Source organism: Sphaeroforma arctica (genome assembly GCF_001186125.1).
Source record: "Sphaeroforma arctica JP610 unplaced genomic scaffold supercont1.1030, whole genome shotgun sequence".
In the NCBI taxonomy this organism is placed as follows: domain Eukaryota; class Ichthyosporea; order Ichthyophonida; genus Sphaeroforma; species Sphaeroforma arctica.
The window spans coordinates 11,946-24,378 of record NW_014039528.1 but is presented as its reverse complement, the minus strand read 5'-3'; the positions used below and the strand labels follow the sequence as shown (position 1 = coordinate 24,378).

The 12,433-nt window shown below is 42.8% G+C and overlaps 2 protein-coding genes across 2 annotated transcripts in view; one reads left to right on the top strand and one right to left on the bottom strand.

Annotated features, from left to right (window-relative positions):
* Positions 1–323: 323 nt before the first annotated feature.
* Positions 324–10,564, bottom strand: SARC_09746 (hypothetical protein). Its single transcript, XM_014296234.1, has 12 exons — positions 9,880–10,564; positions 7,955–8,113; positions 7,336–7,521; positions 6,528–6,726; positions 5,709–5,763; positions 4,862–4,968; positions 4,368–4,467; positions 3,507–3,615; positions 2,557–2,690; positions 1,845–1,972; positions 1,161–1,293; positions 324–590 (listed from the first exon to the last, which is right to left on the bottom strand). Exons 1-12 carry the CDS (start codon positions 10,171–10,173, stop codon positions 431–433), a joined length of 1,764 nt encoding a protein of 587 aa, XP_014151709.1. The 5' UTR covers positions 10,174–10,564; the 3' UTR covers positions 324–430.
* A 1,173-nt stretch (positions 10,565–11,737) lies between these two features.
* SARC_09745 (hypothetical protein) overlaps positions 11,738–12,433 on the top strand; it is a 5,970-nt gene continuing 5,274 nt past the window's right edge. Inside the window, exon 1 of the mRNA XM_014296233.1 lies at positions 11,738–12,141. Coding sequence (XP_014151708.1) covers positions 12,089–12,141 — 53 coding nt within the window. The 5' untranslated portion in view covers positions 11,738–12,088. The remainder of the gene's footprint in view (positions 12,142–12,433) is intronic.

The window sequence follows — 12,433 nt, the reverse complement described above, 5'->3', positions numbered from 1 at the left end:
CGATGCACAGGGTACACTGGACTCAATTCTGCGATAATCAATGAACCCGGTGGTTTGATTTTTCCTGCTTGTGGTGAAATTTGAATCTCTACGAAACATGGTGCATTAAGTCTCCCATTCGAATATTCTCCAATTCAGTAAAATGTATTCAGCTCTCGTTAGTCACGCGCTTATGACAGCATGCCATAGAACAAAGCTATTTAGAATTGCGGCTAAAAAAAAATTGTTAGCGCTGACAACACACATTGCCAACATCAATTTATTTCTCTAGCATATACAATATATGATAGACCAGTCGATGCCATGTTCACACGAGCACAAAATGAATTTCAACTTCAGCTGGTAGCGTAAACTGAGAATTAGCGCATCCGCAATTACGCTCTATATTACAGCGGCACATTTCATTCAAAGTTATAATTTATATTTATTTCTACAGCCATTGTATATATATTGCTTTATCAGTCAGTACAACTATCGCTTTCGGCAGCGCTTGTAGCCCCACAATCCGATCAGTGGTGGGCAATGTGAATATAGATTGATCTGCTTTGGTGCCTCCAGGTTCTGATGGTTTATTGTATATGTACACTTGACTGCTCGATCCATCCCGGCCGCAGAGTAGATTATGGTATATATATATATATATATAAATGTATCCAAAAAGCAAAGATACGATACATTGTGGTTAGTACAAGTATGATGCCGATCGCTGGTAGTTCACTGTGTCGAAGATTTGGATAATATTGTTCAAACAAAAGCAAATAGTGCTGAATGTATGCATGAAGCGAGGCTGAACGTTGATGTATCGCAGGGACGTTCAATTGGTATTGTATAATAACGAAAAAGATGATTCATCGATGTGCGTAGGTTGATTGGTAAAATGCTCGGCAGTACTGACGTTTTGCGATCACACAGGTCACTGTTCGATGAGGTGGCCAAAAAAAGTCCAATAGTGGACGACAAGGTTGTCCACGCCTATACATCCCGAGAGAGAAAAGATTTCTGGGGAGAAGGATTGTCTACATCACACACACAACGAAGACACATGATCAGATCCCAATGATGTACGAATGTACGTTCAGCTAACCTCAGTTATTGCTAGACAACCAACTATTTGTCATGATCTTGCGTGCAATCGGCGCAATCAGCGAGAACAGTCCTACCTGAAGCAGTCGCAAGCAGCGGCGTAAGAAGTATCCGTGGGCACAGACTTAAGTTTGAGATTCCGTTTGGACGCCAAAACGTAAGCCAATGCATCGAAAGTAACGGTATGCGAGAATGGTGTAGAGTTTACATCTGTGGGAGGGTGTCAGTGTCAACAAGTTTAGTGTCACGGTCTCTGTGCATAAGATCTCAGTTTGATATACAGTAACACACCCACACACTGAATGAAGTACTTCTACCCTTGTCTCAAAATCCACCTACGGAAATATTTGCAATATTCTTAATATTGACAAAACGGCAAGAGAACGGCATACCCTGTTCAAAACTCCAATCTCTCTTTAAAGTTCAGAAGTAATACGAACCATAGGATTGACAGATGGCACCGACGGTCTGAACCAGCAACGCTCGTATTTAATAAGCAAGAACACAGACTCAGTACCAGCGCAACGAAAGCATTACGACAACATTCGCTCCAAAATCACAGACGGCGGCAGGCAGGTTGACGTACAATACGTACAGTTGAGTATTGCGGCAGATGGATCGTAGCAATGAGTTGCTATATAGTGTGACTAAATAGTATGGGTGGCAACTAGAAATGTGACCACAACCGAAGAGGATTCGCGCGTGAATAGACTGATGCATGAATACACATTGCTGATATAGCTATTGTCAGGCGAGCTCACCTTTCTCTTGAGTGAAAATGGCGATATCTACATTAGTCTTCAGTGCAAACGCGGGACGATACGAAGGCTCGATGGGAAGCACTGGGAATTGCCATTGACTACCACCCAGTGCCGTTGTGCTGGTTGGTCTGTGACGTGGGGAGGGGGGTGGATAGTATGTAAGTGGACAGAATATGTGCTCCTCGCATCCGAATGCAGCTGAATTGGAGATGGATTATGGGGCAACGAATGGACGGGGAATAGTATCAGGTCGATCGAAACGACTCCTACCTGGAACAGGGCCTTCATCGAGTAATTTGAAATACAAAGCAGTAGACAATACTTGAGCGTCGCACTAAACATGCACACGTGATACATAGGCTTAGAAGATCATCAAAACAGGCATCATGATTAACATCCCAGAGACGGCGATTGAAGGCCTGCGAGGCACCGACAGCAAGGACAACAGCGTAAACACAAAACGGTTGAATGAGACATGGTACTGCTGATAAATATCACAGAGCTATGGCTCGTGCATACACACATCCCAACCCGGACTGCCAAGTAATGCAGTACAGGCTTACCAGGAGTACATCAGGAGCTCACAATAGAACACCCAGGGTTTATGCGTAACACTGTGCTTCGGTATAGGCGGCATAAATGATAAACGAATATCAGCATATACCATCTGTATACATACTCTCATTCAAAGCAAAAATTAACGCGTACTTACTGTGGTGAAATCGTGATTGTGGGGGTTGACTCGGCGATGGTGTACTTGTACACACTGAGAATTGGCCCGTCATCAAAGTCCACCTCTTCCATTTGATCCAGACCAGCCACCCGCTCAAGGCCGCCTCCCATTCCCTGCGTGTACCGCGTGCATTCAACATACATCGATAGATAAGCGACTTGTAAGTGCCATGTACATTCACCATATACAAGCAGATAAAGAAATATACGCTTTGATCACTTCCAGTGTGTCATACATTGTTTGCTTGGGTATCTCATCGTAAGCATTGTCTGAGCCTCAGCACGCAAAAACCACCATCACATCACAGCAATGTGAATGATTTCACACGCACTAAACAATACGATTAGCTTATGTTTTTGAAATTGCATATAGTAGCGGTTTGGCATGCCATACAAATGATGCTCGGGAGTAGCCGGCTATTCTGTTAAGTGATAGTATCGTCCTTGTACGATAGATAAATCGCATTCTATCGAGACAATTGTGACTGTTAGAGTTGGAAAGATAGCCAAAATTAGGTCTAAAGCCATCATACAAAACTTTACCAGCCGATAAAATTATTTTCGATATGGTTAGTAATGGGAAATGGCGCAAAGTATAGGATTTAGGCTAAATGTCCAACAAAGCATTTTCAGGGATGGTTTCTGATGACACACTCTACTGTGAGTAAATACTTTATACCGTTGACAACCATTCTAGGAGACAGTGACGGACAAGGCGATGACTTAAAATCAGCTACCGATGAATCTCCTTACATGTTCGGCCCATGTGCCGAGGCGTCAAGAGACATCAAAGCATAATCCGATCCACAATCAAAACAACAGTCTTTAAAAGATAATTACTTGATACGAGAAAAGTCATGGATGTATTTCAATAACAATGGTACCGTGATTTAGCAAGACTATGCACAGCACACATCAGGCTCCACTCACTGGAGTTTTAGTCTGCTGCATGTATTTCTCCATGGCGTCAAGCATCCCTCTCATTTTGGAGGGGTCCATAGTCTCGGCGGTCTGATCGTCTTCAAAGACATACACCCATCTGGAAATTTTTATATAGTACATGTACATGTGTAAATAGATACCATACGCCCATCTGGTAGTGACTACATAATACATGTGTATCTGCAATTAAACGCACATCCGCCCTATCAACGGTGCCGTGACGTGACAACGATGGCATGCACACAATGTGCTAGCGCTTAAATTAACACAAAATATAATGTTCGGGTGTATATCAGTCCTGGATTTAGAAGACCTCATGTTTCTACAGACAGATTTGACGAGATCCATAGTGGACTGTTCAGTGTCTACAATAATTGATAAGCATAGCCTTTGCGTTAAAGTCGACTTACGATGATGAGTTTGGATCCTGTAGTTGAAACAGAGGCAGGTCATATAGCCATTGCCGTTGAGAATCAGTTAATACTTTGAAAACATTCACAATCACCAACGGAATTCGAAGAAAGGGCTATTAGAATATGGACGACGACAAGGACACCCCAGAGTCTACTCGAATTGTATCTCGGCCACATTCTGAGGAATTTCTTACGAATGATAGTGACATAGGCGACATAATGGGTAAACAACAAAAATTAAGTATTTATCGGTATGCGTATCAGACCTTGGTGTGAGGACAGGGTGTACAATTATAAAAAATGGCTACGGGAGGAGACTGATTGCTGTCCTGTCGACCATAGCATATACCAAAACTACGGCAACGATACACCGCTACCTGACATCAATTAAAAGACTGTCACATGTGTTGGTTGTGACACGAGATATATCCCATACCTATTGCCTGTGTGCTGGGCTTTTTCCAGATGAACGTCTACTACATTTCCTTCTCTTGTCCACACGCATGAATCCACGTCGACTGGCGCGTACATATCGCCTGCATGGTTTCGTGCGGTGTGGTGCGGTGCGTACCAACTGTGTTAATGTATTACTTTACTCTATTTGATGCAACGTATACAATGGTAATATCGTGTGAGAATGGGCGCGTGTACGGCTATGTGCCTGCAAACTAACCACTTCGCCTATGGCTAAAAAGTGAGAAGGCCATAGGCAGATATACATTACTCGATATCAACAGGCAAAGAACGACCAACGACCACTCTAAGATGTGGGGTCAGGAACGGTGTGATTTCAACAGACATGCATAAGCAAACATAATTTTGTTAAAAAAGCACAAAACTAAAGAAGAAAGAATGTTACACGAATACAGTAAAAGTTACGGTTACAAACAAGTGTTTATGCCAAGTTCGGCTGCGCAGGCGAGCACGAACCAAAGCCCGGTAGAAAGTCCCCGCCAATGCTGGCAATTATCGCTTTGGATTTGATGTCAACGTTTATTTGTGTAGTTTGTGTACCCTCTGGGACCTTGAAGCTCAGACTGTAGGGCAATTGAAAACGGAATAAAGTTTGGTTGAACGATTATAACAAACTGGCAACAAGTGCTACTCGCGCAAACAGTAGACATACGTACGTGGAGGTAGCACGTGTGTCCTCTTAGGTGATGTATACGAGTACCCAGAGAAGAAAGCTGGTATATTGTCGGAGAGAGGCAACGATTCAGGATATTCTTTATCCACAAAGTGCAACAAGGATACGTAAAACGCATATACAGAGTACATTTATCGGAAGATGACTGGACTGAGGTATGAGAGTTATAAGAACGTGTCGATGCGTTCAGGACAAGCACGAGAATGGGTAAACAGTAGAACTATGTACTGTAGGCAGACACGTGGTGCAGTGTTAGGCTGCGCCAGATCCGAGCAGATTGACAAACTACTACAAGTATCCGTACATATACACAGGAGTTATCGGTTTGAAAATTGTCGGATATTCCCAGGGACGATACCCATTCGTGGGTACTGCGCAAGAGAATTTTAGCGCTTACATCAAAATATGCACGCTTCCTTGTTACCTTTCCTGACGACACCCAACATTCACTACCGCGTCAATACCATGGGCTGATACAGTAGGGCATATTTGGGTGGCTCTCGTCCAGCCGCCAGCCCATTGCGCTTTAATCAAACACACACGGCTCACAAAACTATGAATTGCCATCGACCGAAGTACTTATCAGGCATATGATAATAATCCAACTAATATTGACATAAGGAAACATACCTCACAGAGTCATCGGTCTGCGTCCACACGTACGGGGTGGGCGGATCTAAATCTTCTGTGTAGATTTACCAATTATATTGGGTTCCAGAATAGCACAAAAGTTAGGTGGAAGCTCAGTCTGTCCCAAATTATGCCATTGCACATGCTATATTTCGCGTGTGACTGACGTGTGCAGTGTTCGCGTCCCATATTGGTCAAGAAAATTGTGAGCGTGGCATATTATCTTACCTAACATTACACGTGAATTGCTACTGTGTAAGTTTTGCTCGTTCCATGGATATAAGCCTAGAACCGAATAGGCAAGTCACGTTACATTGTGATCGTACGTTACATCGTATGTATGTGGGCTGTCCATTGAGTGCGAAACAGCTGTAGAATGATTATCCATGAAATTTTGTCGTTTATTCATGATTTATACTTGTGTTCTGTGTATATGATATATGACCTTGGTATTGGCATATCGAAATGTTTGGATTTTGTGGTTTTTTGTTGTAATAATTGGGCACGGCGTCGATATGCATACACAGCATACACAGATTGGACCTCTCGTCTTGCTGGATAAACAATAACACCGAAAATAATCACACTTGCAAATATTTGTTTCTATATATGTTCATGGGAGTATTCACTGTTTGAATTCTGAATGCCGCCACACATATCGCTATTCATAGTAGAACTATCATGTCAGCAAGTAATTAAAGGTGCAACTATTCTCGTAAGTGTTTTGCGCGACAAATTTGCTGAACGAGCATTGTGTATGTCTGCATACCCATATCATTCGTGCTACGATATATGTAAATATAATTTTGCGCAACCTGCCTTCTTCCATAGCGTCTACGGTATCGTTCGCAAGCGTCGCGGTCGAAGCGCTACTCAACTGTTCTTCGCATACTACCAAGAGACCAGTAGCATCGGCTGTCATTGCGACGTAATCTGGACGCTTCGACCCTTTGATAATGGCAGAGAGTGCTCGTGCGCTGCATGTGCGATTGGCCACATCCACGGCCAAGGTAGCTATCTGTAACATGTGGTTATAGGTGCGTTCAGGTTCTGCAAATAATACATTGCTGTAGTTGGTCCATACAAGCACACCTGGTGTTTAGAGACTAGCTACAATCGGGAAAACATAATACGTATGTTCGTGTGACCGGAAAACAAGTTTACAATGTTTGCAACGCTTGATTCGGCAGTATCTGTTATGTGAAGGTAAATTGCCTAGTCACATAGCCACACGTTGAGAGCAGGTTACAAGCTGCAACTCCGAGACATACAGATATTCGTGTACTTATACATAACCTCATGCATGCATGTGTGTGTGTGTAGCATATATGTACGCATGAAACCCTATTCAATGACACTCTGCTATTACATGGCAAACATATGCCATTGCATTGCGATACAAAGCAACTCATCAAAGGTTGGCTACCGGGTGAAAAATTTGTTCTCTGGATTATACTTCCATGGCTATTGTACGATTACTGAAGGTATATTCTGTCGCACAGTTCTAAGAGTTTACCCGAAATCAATGTAAACGCATCATCGCGCGACGGTTGCATACATCGCTTATCCGATATCACAAAAGTCAAGCTCTATGAAACACAGCAACGACACACGGCCAAAGATTTACCCTCAACCCATAGCTGCTGCTTGTGCTTGACCTTACGGTCGTGTCTGATGTAGCGGCAGGCTCAGTCTTCTCTGTGGTCATCTCCTGCACTACCACACGCAGTACTGTGTCTATGAGTAACGCATCAACGACTCTGATGGATGCTGAGGCGTCACTGGCTGGAATGGAAATGGTCGAGACAACTGCCTGTGAAATGTATTGAAGGAGTGGCTTAGAAATGGTTGAACCAGTAAGGTGATATCGGATGGATTGAAACAAATTTGTGGTCATATTAAAGTAATTCTAGTACGCGCGCTATAGGTAGGGAAGTAGACGTTCAAGTCTGGAAGGGTAGTAGAAACGATCTTAGCTACCTGATACCAATACATAATTTTACCACTGTAGCTTTATAATTGCATATCTATGTGTATGAGGATGTATATAGATGTGTGTATGTACTACCATGCGTGCAGTGTATGACTGTTCTATTTCAACATGGTCCTTTTTTTAGTACATTGACTAATCTGATACACATATAAATACAGAGAACTCCATCTTAGGAATAATGCGAACACAACACACAAGCGATCCTATACATTTCATTTTACACAAAGCAGATGTCACTTTTATCAGTACATACCTCTCCGCCATTTTGCAGAAAGCATACGTACACGCATGCGTCTGTGAGCGTGTACACAGCTATATTCGCCGACACGAACATCAGAGATGACCGTGCAATAGCCTCTGGTTCTCTCACATGGTGTGTGAGTGTTGTGAGTCTGCACTGCTCGCCGTTGGCCTGTCGAAGGAGTGACAGAGAGGCAGGAGGGATACTCAGATTAAATACTAAATAAATCAGTTTGGGATGCTTGTAGATATGCAGAGTACATCGATTCTGTGCAAACGATCAAAAGGTTGTGAAATGTATTAAAATCCTGGATTTGCAAGGCATCATTTGAGGTTTGTGGAAGGGTTATGGATGTGCATAAATACACCATTGGGAAGCAGAAACGCAACCCGGAGTGTGTGCCATATTGGAGCACACCGGGCACCAGACGAACAAGAGGGGGATACAAGGTATATATGTCAATAGGCAATAAATCGTATGTGTGGCCAGTAGAATCGATAGGTAGAAGTTTCAAGTAGATTTAATCAGTAGATTAATCCAGTATATTTAGTTCATAGACATTGCGGTTGTTTGTATAGATGCAGACAACAACAGTGACTAAGAGACACATTACAATACGTTTATGATGCCTGTGCCGGTGAACTGTGTGCACGCGCACGATAGTGTTCTATCATTAGACTGTGGGCAGATTAAGGCACATACACTGAAGATATACCATTCGTATCTATCTGCGCTCACAATATTGGGTACTAGCAGGTGACTACCTGACACGAAGCAACGTTCCTAGCACATATTATATGCGATGAATTAATAGCATTGAGTATGCACAGCCCCGAAATATGATGCACGAGTATGTGAAATACACCAACATCCACAGTATGCCACATAGCCTGAATATGCACAAAAACAAATACACAAATGATACATGCATTGTTGTAAACACTACCCTGCAATGATGTATGTGTGGACAACTGACTTGTGTCTATGTTCACTAGTTCTACATATCTATGTATGTGTAGTGCATAGTGTATATGCGAGGTGTGTATATGTGTATGTGCATTCAGACTCCTCCGTTAAGTGTGCAGATACGTTCAAAGTGTTGGCGTATTCTATACAAATGTCGTATCATTCACAAAAGAATAATTCGTGTACTCTAGAAGTGAGCGTGTTGTTGTTTAATGGCTTCGCAGGCACTCCGCATCATAATTTGGAGACTGTCATAGCAGTTCCGATATAAAGCCAATTATTATAGATATAGCAGCATGCTATGTACAACAATTCAGGTACAAGAAACCACTATTCACCAACACGTTTGAGTTTGCAACGCAGATCGTAAAGGGTTTTGATGTGGATTGCTGTTGTATGGGACAAACACACTGAGTTAACTGTAGATTAAATTTCTCTGCTATCTGTACTCGGAGTATGATTGTAATCCGGTGTCGATGTGCCGGAGGGTACCACGAGGATTGTTTATTACTAAACAGTCGACCATATAACCTTTTACTATACTAACATGAATCAGATACGCATGAAAGATACCGTACGTAGGGTATTCGCATTGCTTCCTAGAGCTCACATCGATCTGTCCGAACCTTCAATGAACACGAACACGTACACGTATGGTATAGTAAGTATGCAGCTCAAAGAGGAATATGCGTCTCCCTCGGTATTAAACAGACCACATACAAATGGGTTTTCCTTTGTTTGTCGTACACATATACCAACATACCCTCCCATGTCCTTACTAGACATGAGTGTGTATACAAAGCAATACAAATTAGAGTATTATATTGAATGTACCAATACAGACTTGTTATACAACACCATTTCCGAGCTATATTGGTTCCTGCGAATCCCTCCGATACTACAGAGTCAAGTATTGTTGTTTGGTTAAACCTGCAGTAACAAAGCCACACGTACGCACACAACATACACACCTTAGCAAGCACCTGTTGTAACCCCCCTGCGTAGTCAAAATAATAGACCGCATCCTCCACCCAGGGATTCCTGTACAGGTTATTCCACAACTCCACATCCCTGTAGAAGGCTACTGTGTGCGTGTTTGTGTGCGTAGCCGTATCTGCATCTCCCGTATACGTGTACACGTTAGAAGGTAACTCTATCTGCTGCTCCTCCCTGGGATGGAAGTTGATTTTGTAGCCTTCGAATTTGGTGTTCAGAAGAGCGCCCTTGACACTCAGTGACCGTGGTTTGTCGGTGACTGACGGCATGCTGATGCAGGTGTATTGCACGAATAGTACTATACTTTACTATCAGATATTCGCAATGTATATAGCGCTGAATACAGTGTGTATACTACTCGGTTGTCAGCCTGCTGCTATCACTTGGTATCACTATTTACATTCAATGGTGAAGGCTGAGCTTAAAGTAGCGGTATTGCATGCGCACACGGTTCCGTGTAAACTCGTATATTTAGCTGTAACAAAATATGGGACCTCTAAACACCAGCATTCAACTGTTATGCATGTTACGTAAATAGTGTTCAACTACTGCATCTGTCGAGTGATCCTAGTTAACACCCTCTCTAAACCCACACGTAATATGTGCTTTATCACACACTGAGCCCACACGTACTATCTCTTCACACACTAACGCCTGCTCGTATGTTGTAATTAAAGGTACACGCGAAAGATCAAGGGGGTTTATTTTTTTATTGAAATTCTAACTAGAGAGAAATGCCGCCAAAAGCCACAGAAACGCGACACTTTCAAAGTCCCACAGGCCCGCACTGTGACTGACTCCTATTACATGATGCTATAAATACATACAAACTATTTGACTGTTATTTACATATGGGGCAAGAACCGGGGACTTGAGGAGTTGAGGAGACCCTACTTCATCATATACGGCAACACTAATGTAACACTAATATTGGCTCAAATCGGGATTTCTCGACGGTTTTGAGCGGTCAATTTTTAGTAGCACCTTTATTTCGAAAGTTGACCTCGCAGTCTCGCAGATTTTGGACAGAGTTTGCAATAAGCCCAAAATGGCCCCTATTGACCTATATAATGGTGCTACTGTACTCTGAGAGTCTTAAACTCATCGGATTTGAACTTCCCATGTTAAGATTGAAGAACCATTCGGACATTTGTCCTCAGGAATTTCTGACGGCCAGAAATTTTGATCATTTCGGCCCAAATGGGTGATTATGGCCTCATAGTGACCTCAGCCGTGACCCCACACCACTCAAATTCGCGAAAAACTTTTTATTGCATTTTTGGATAGCTCTCAGAATTTGGAGCGCACCATTAAAATCTCAGAAAATTCTGACGAACCAAGAAAAATTATGTAGGGTTGAAAATCGCCCTCAAGACCCCGCCGGCGGGCCACCCCGGGGGGGTTTTTTAAAAAAAAAGGTATGTGCACACGACACCACACTACACTCAGTGAGTGACAACTGACACGTTGACATCTCACGGAACATGACCAATGCGCAGTCACCACTTTATCTATATTTAGACGGGAATCCCAGACCCCCACTCCAGCTGAGACCTGAGCTCACAGACTTACAGTAGTAAAGACTACTGACTAGTAGTAGAGAGAGAGTGGACTGTGGACGCCTGGAGTCCTGGACACCTGACGCGGACATAGCCTGAGACCAGAGAGCCTCCTGAAATCTAAATCGATTTAATAGAACATAGATTAGGAGGCTGGGTCAGTGGCTATGTATGACGCGGATGTCCTTTTTTAGGACGCTGTGGAACGCTAATAGAACACGCAAGTTATTTCTTATTTATTTGTTATTTCTTATTTATTTACACACAGGAGACGGGACAGGAGACGGGACGAATCCCTAACTGTTTATTTCTTTATCCGCGCCCAGCTGTCGCCTGTCCACCAAATAGCTTTATTTAAATGAATGTATAACTAATTAATATATAATTAAGATTCTCCTTATATTGCACAGCAACCATTCTGTTGTCACGTACCTCTCCTCGGCGTACTCTCTGCGGCTCACTGAGCATCGCACGCAATTACGCACGCCGACTTAACCAGAACAAAGGTACATCCATTGCTTTTAATAACATTGCATTATCGTCTGCAACTGCAAAGAGCCACACACGCAAGTCAGATACTACGCCCATACAACCACAGACTATCATACCGACATCAGAAGGCAACATGCACCAGCACCCTGACGCATTCGACTCTAGTGATAGCGACGATGATTTCAGGTGAGTCATAGTTTAATGCTCTGGTGATGTATGTGCGTGTCAACACAGAACGTGTGCACCCTTGGTTATTAAGTCTTCGTATTGAGGGGTGTTCATAATATATATATATATATATATACATGTGTGTGTGTGTGTGTGTGTGTGTGTGCGTGTGTGTGTGTGTGTGGTGTGGTGGTGGTGGTGGTGGTGTGTGTGTGTATATATATATATATGTGTGTGTGTGTGTAGTGTGTTGTTGTGTTGTTGTTTGTTTGTTGTTGTTGTTTGTATTGTTTTAAGTTTTTAATATGTA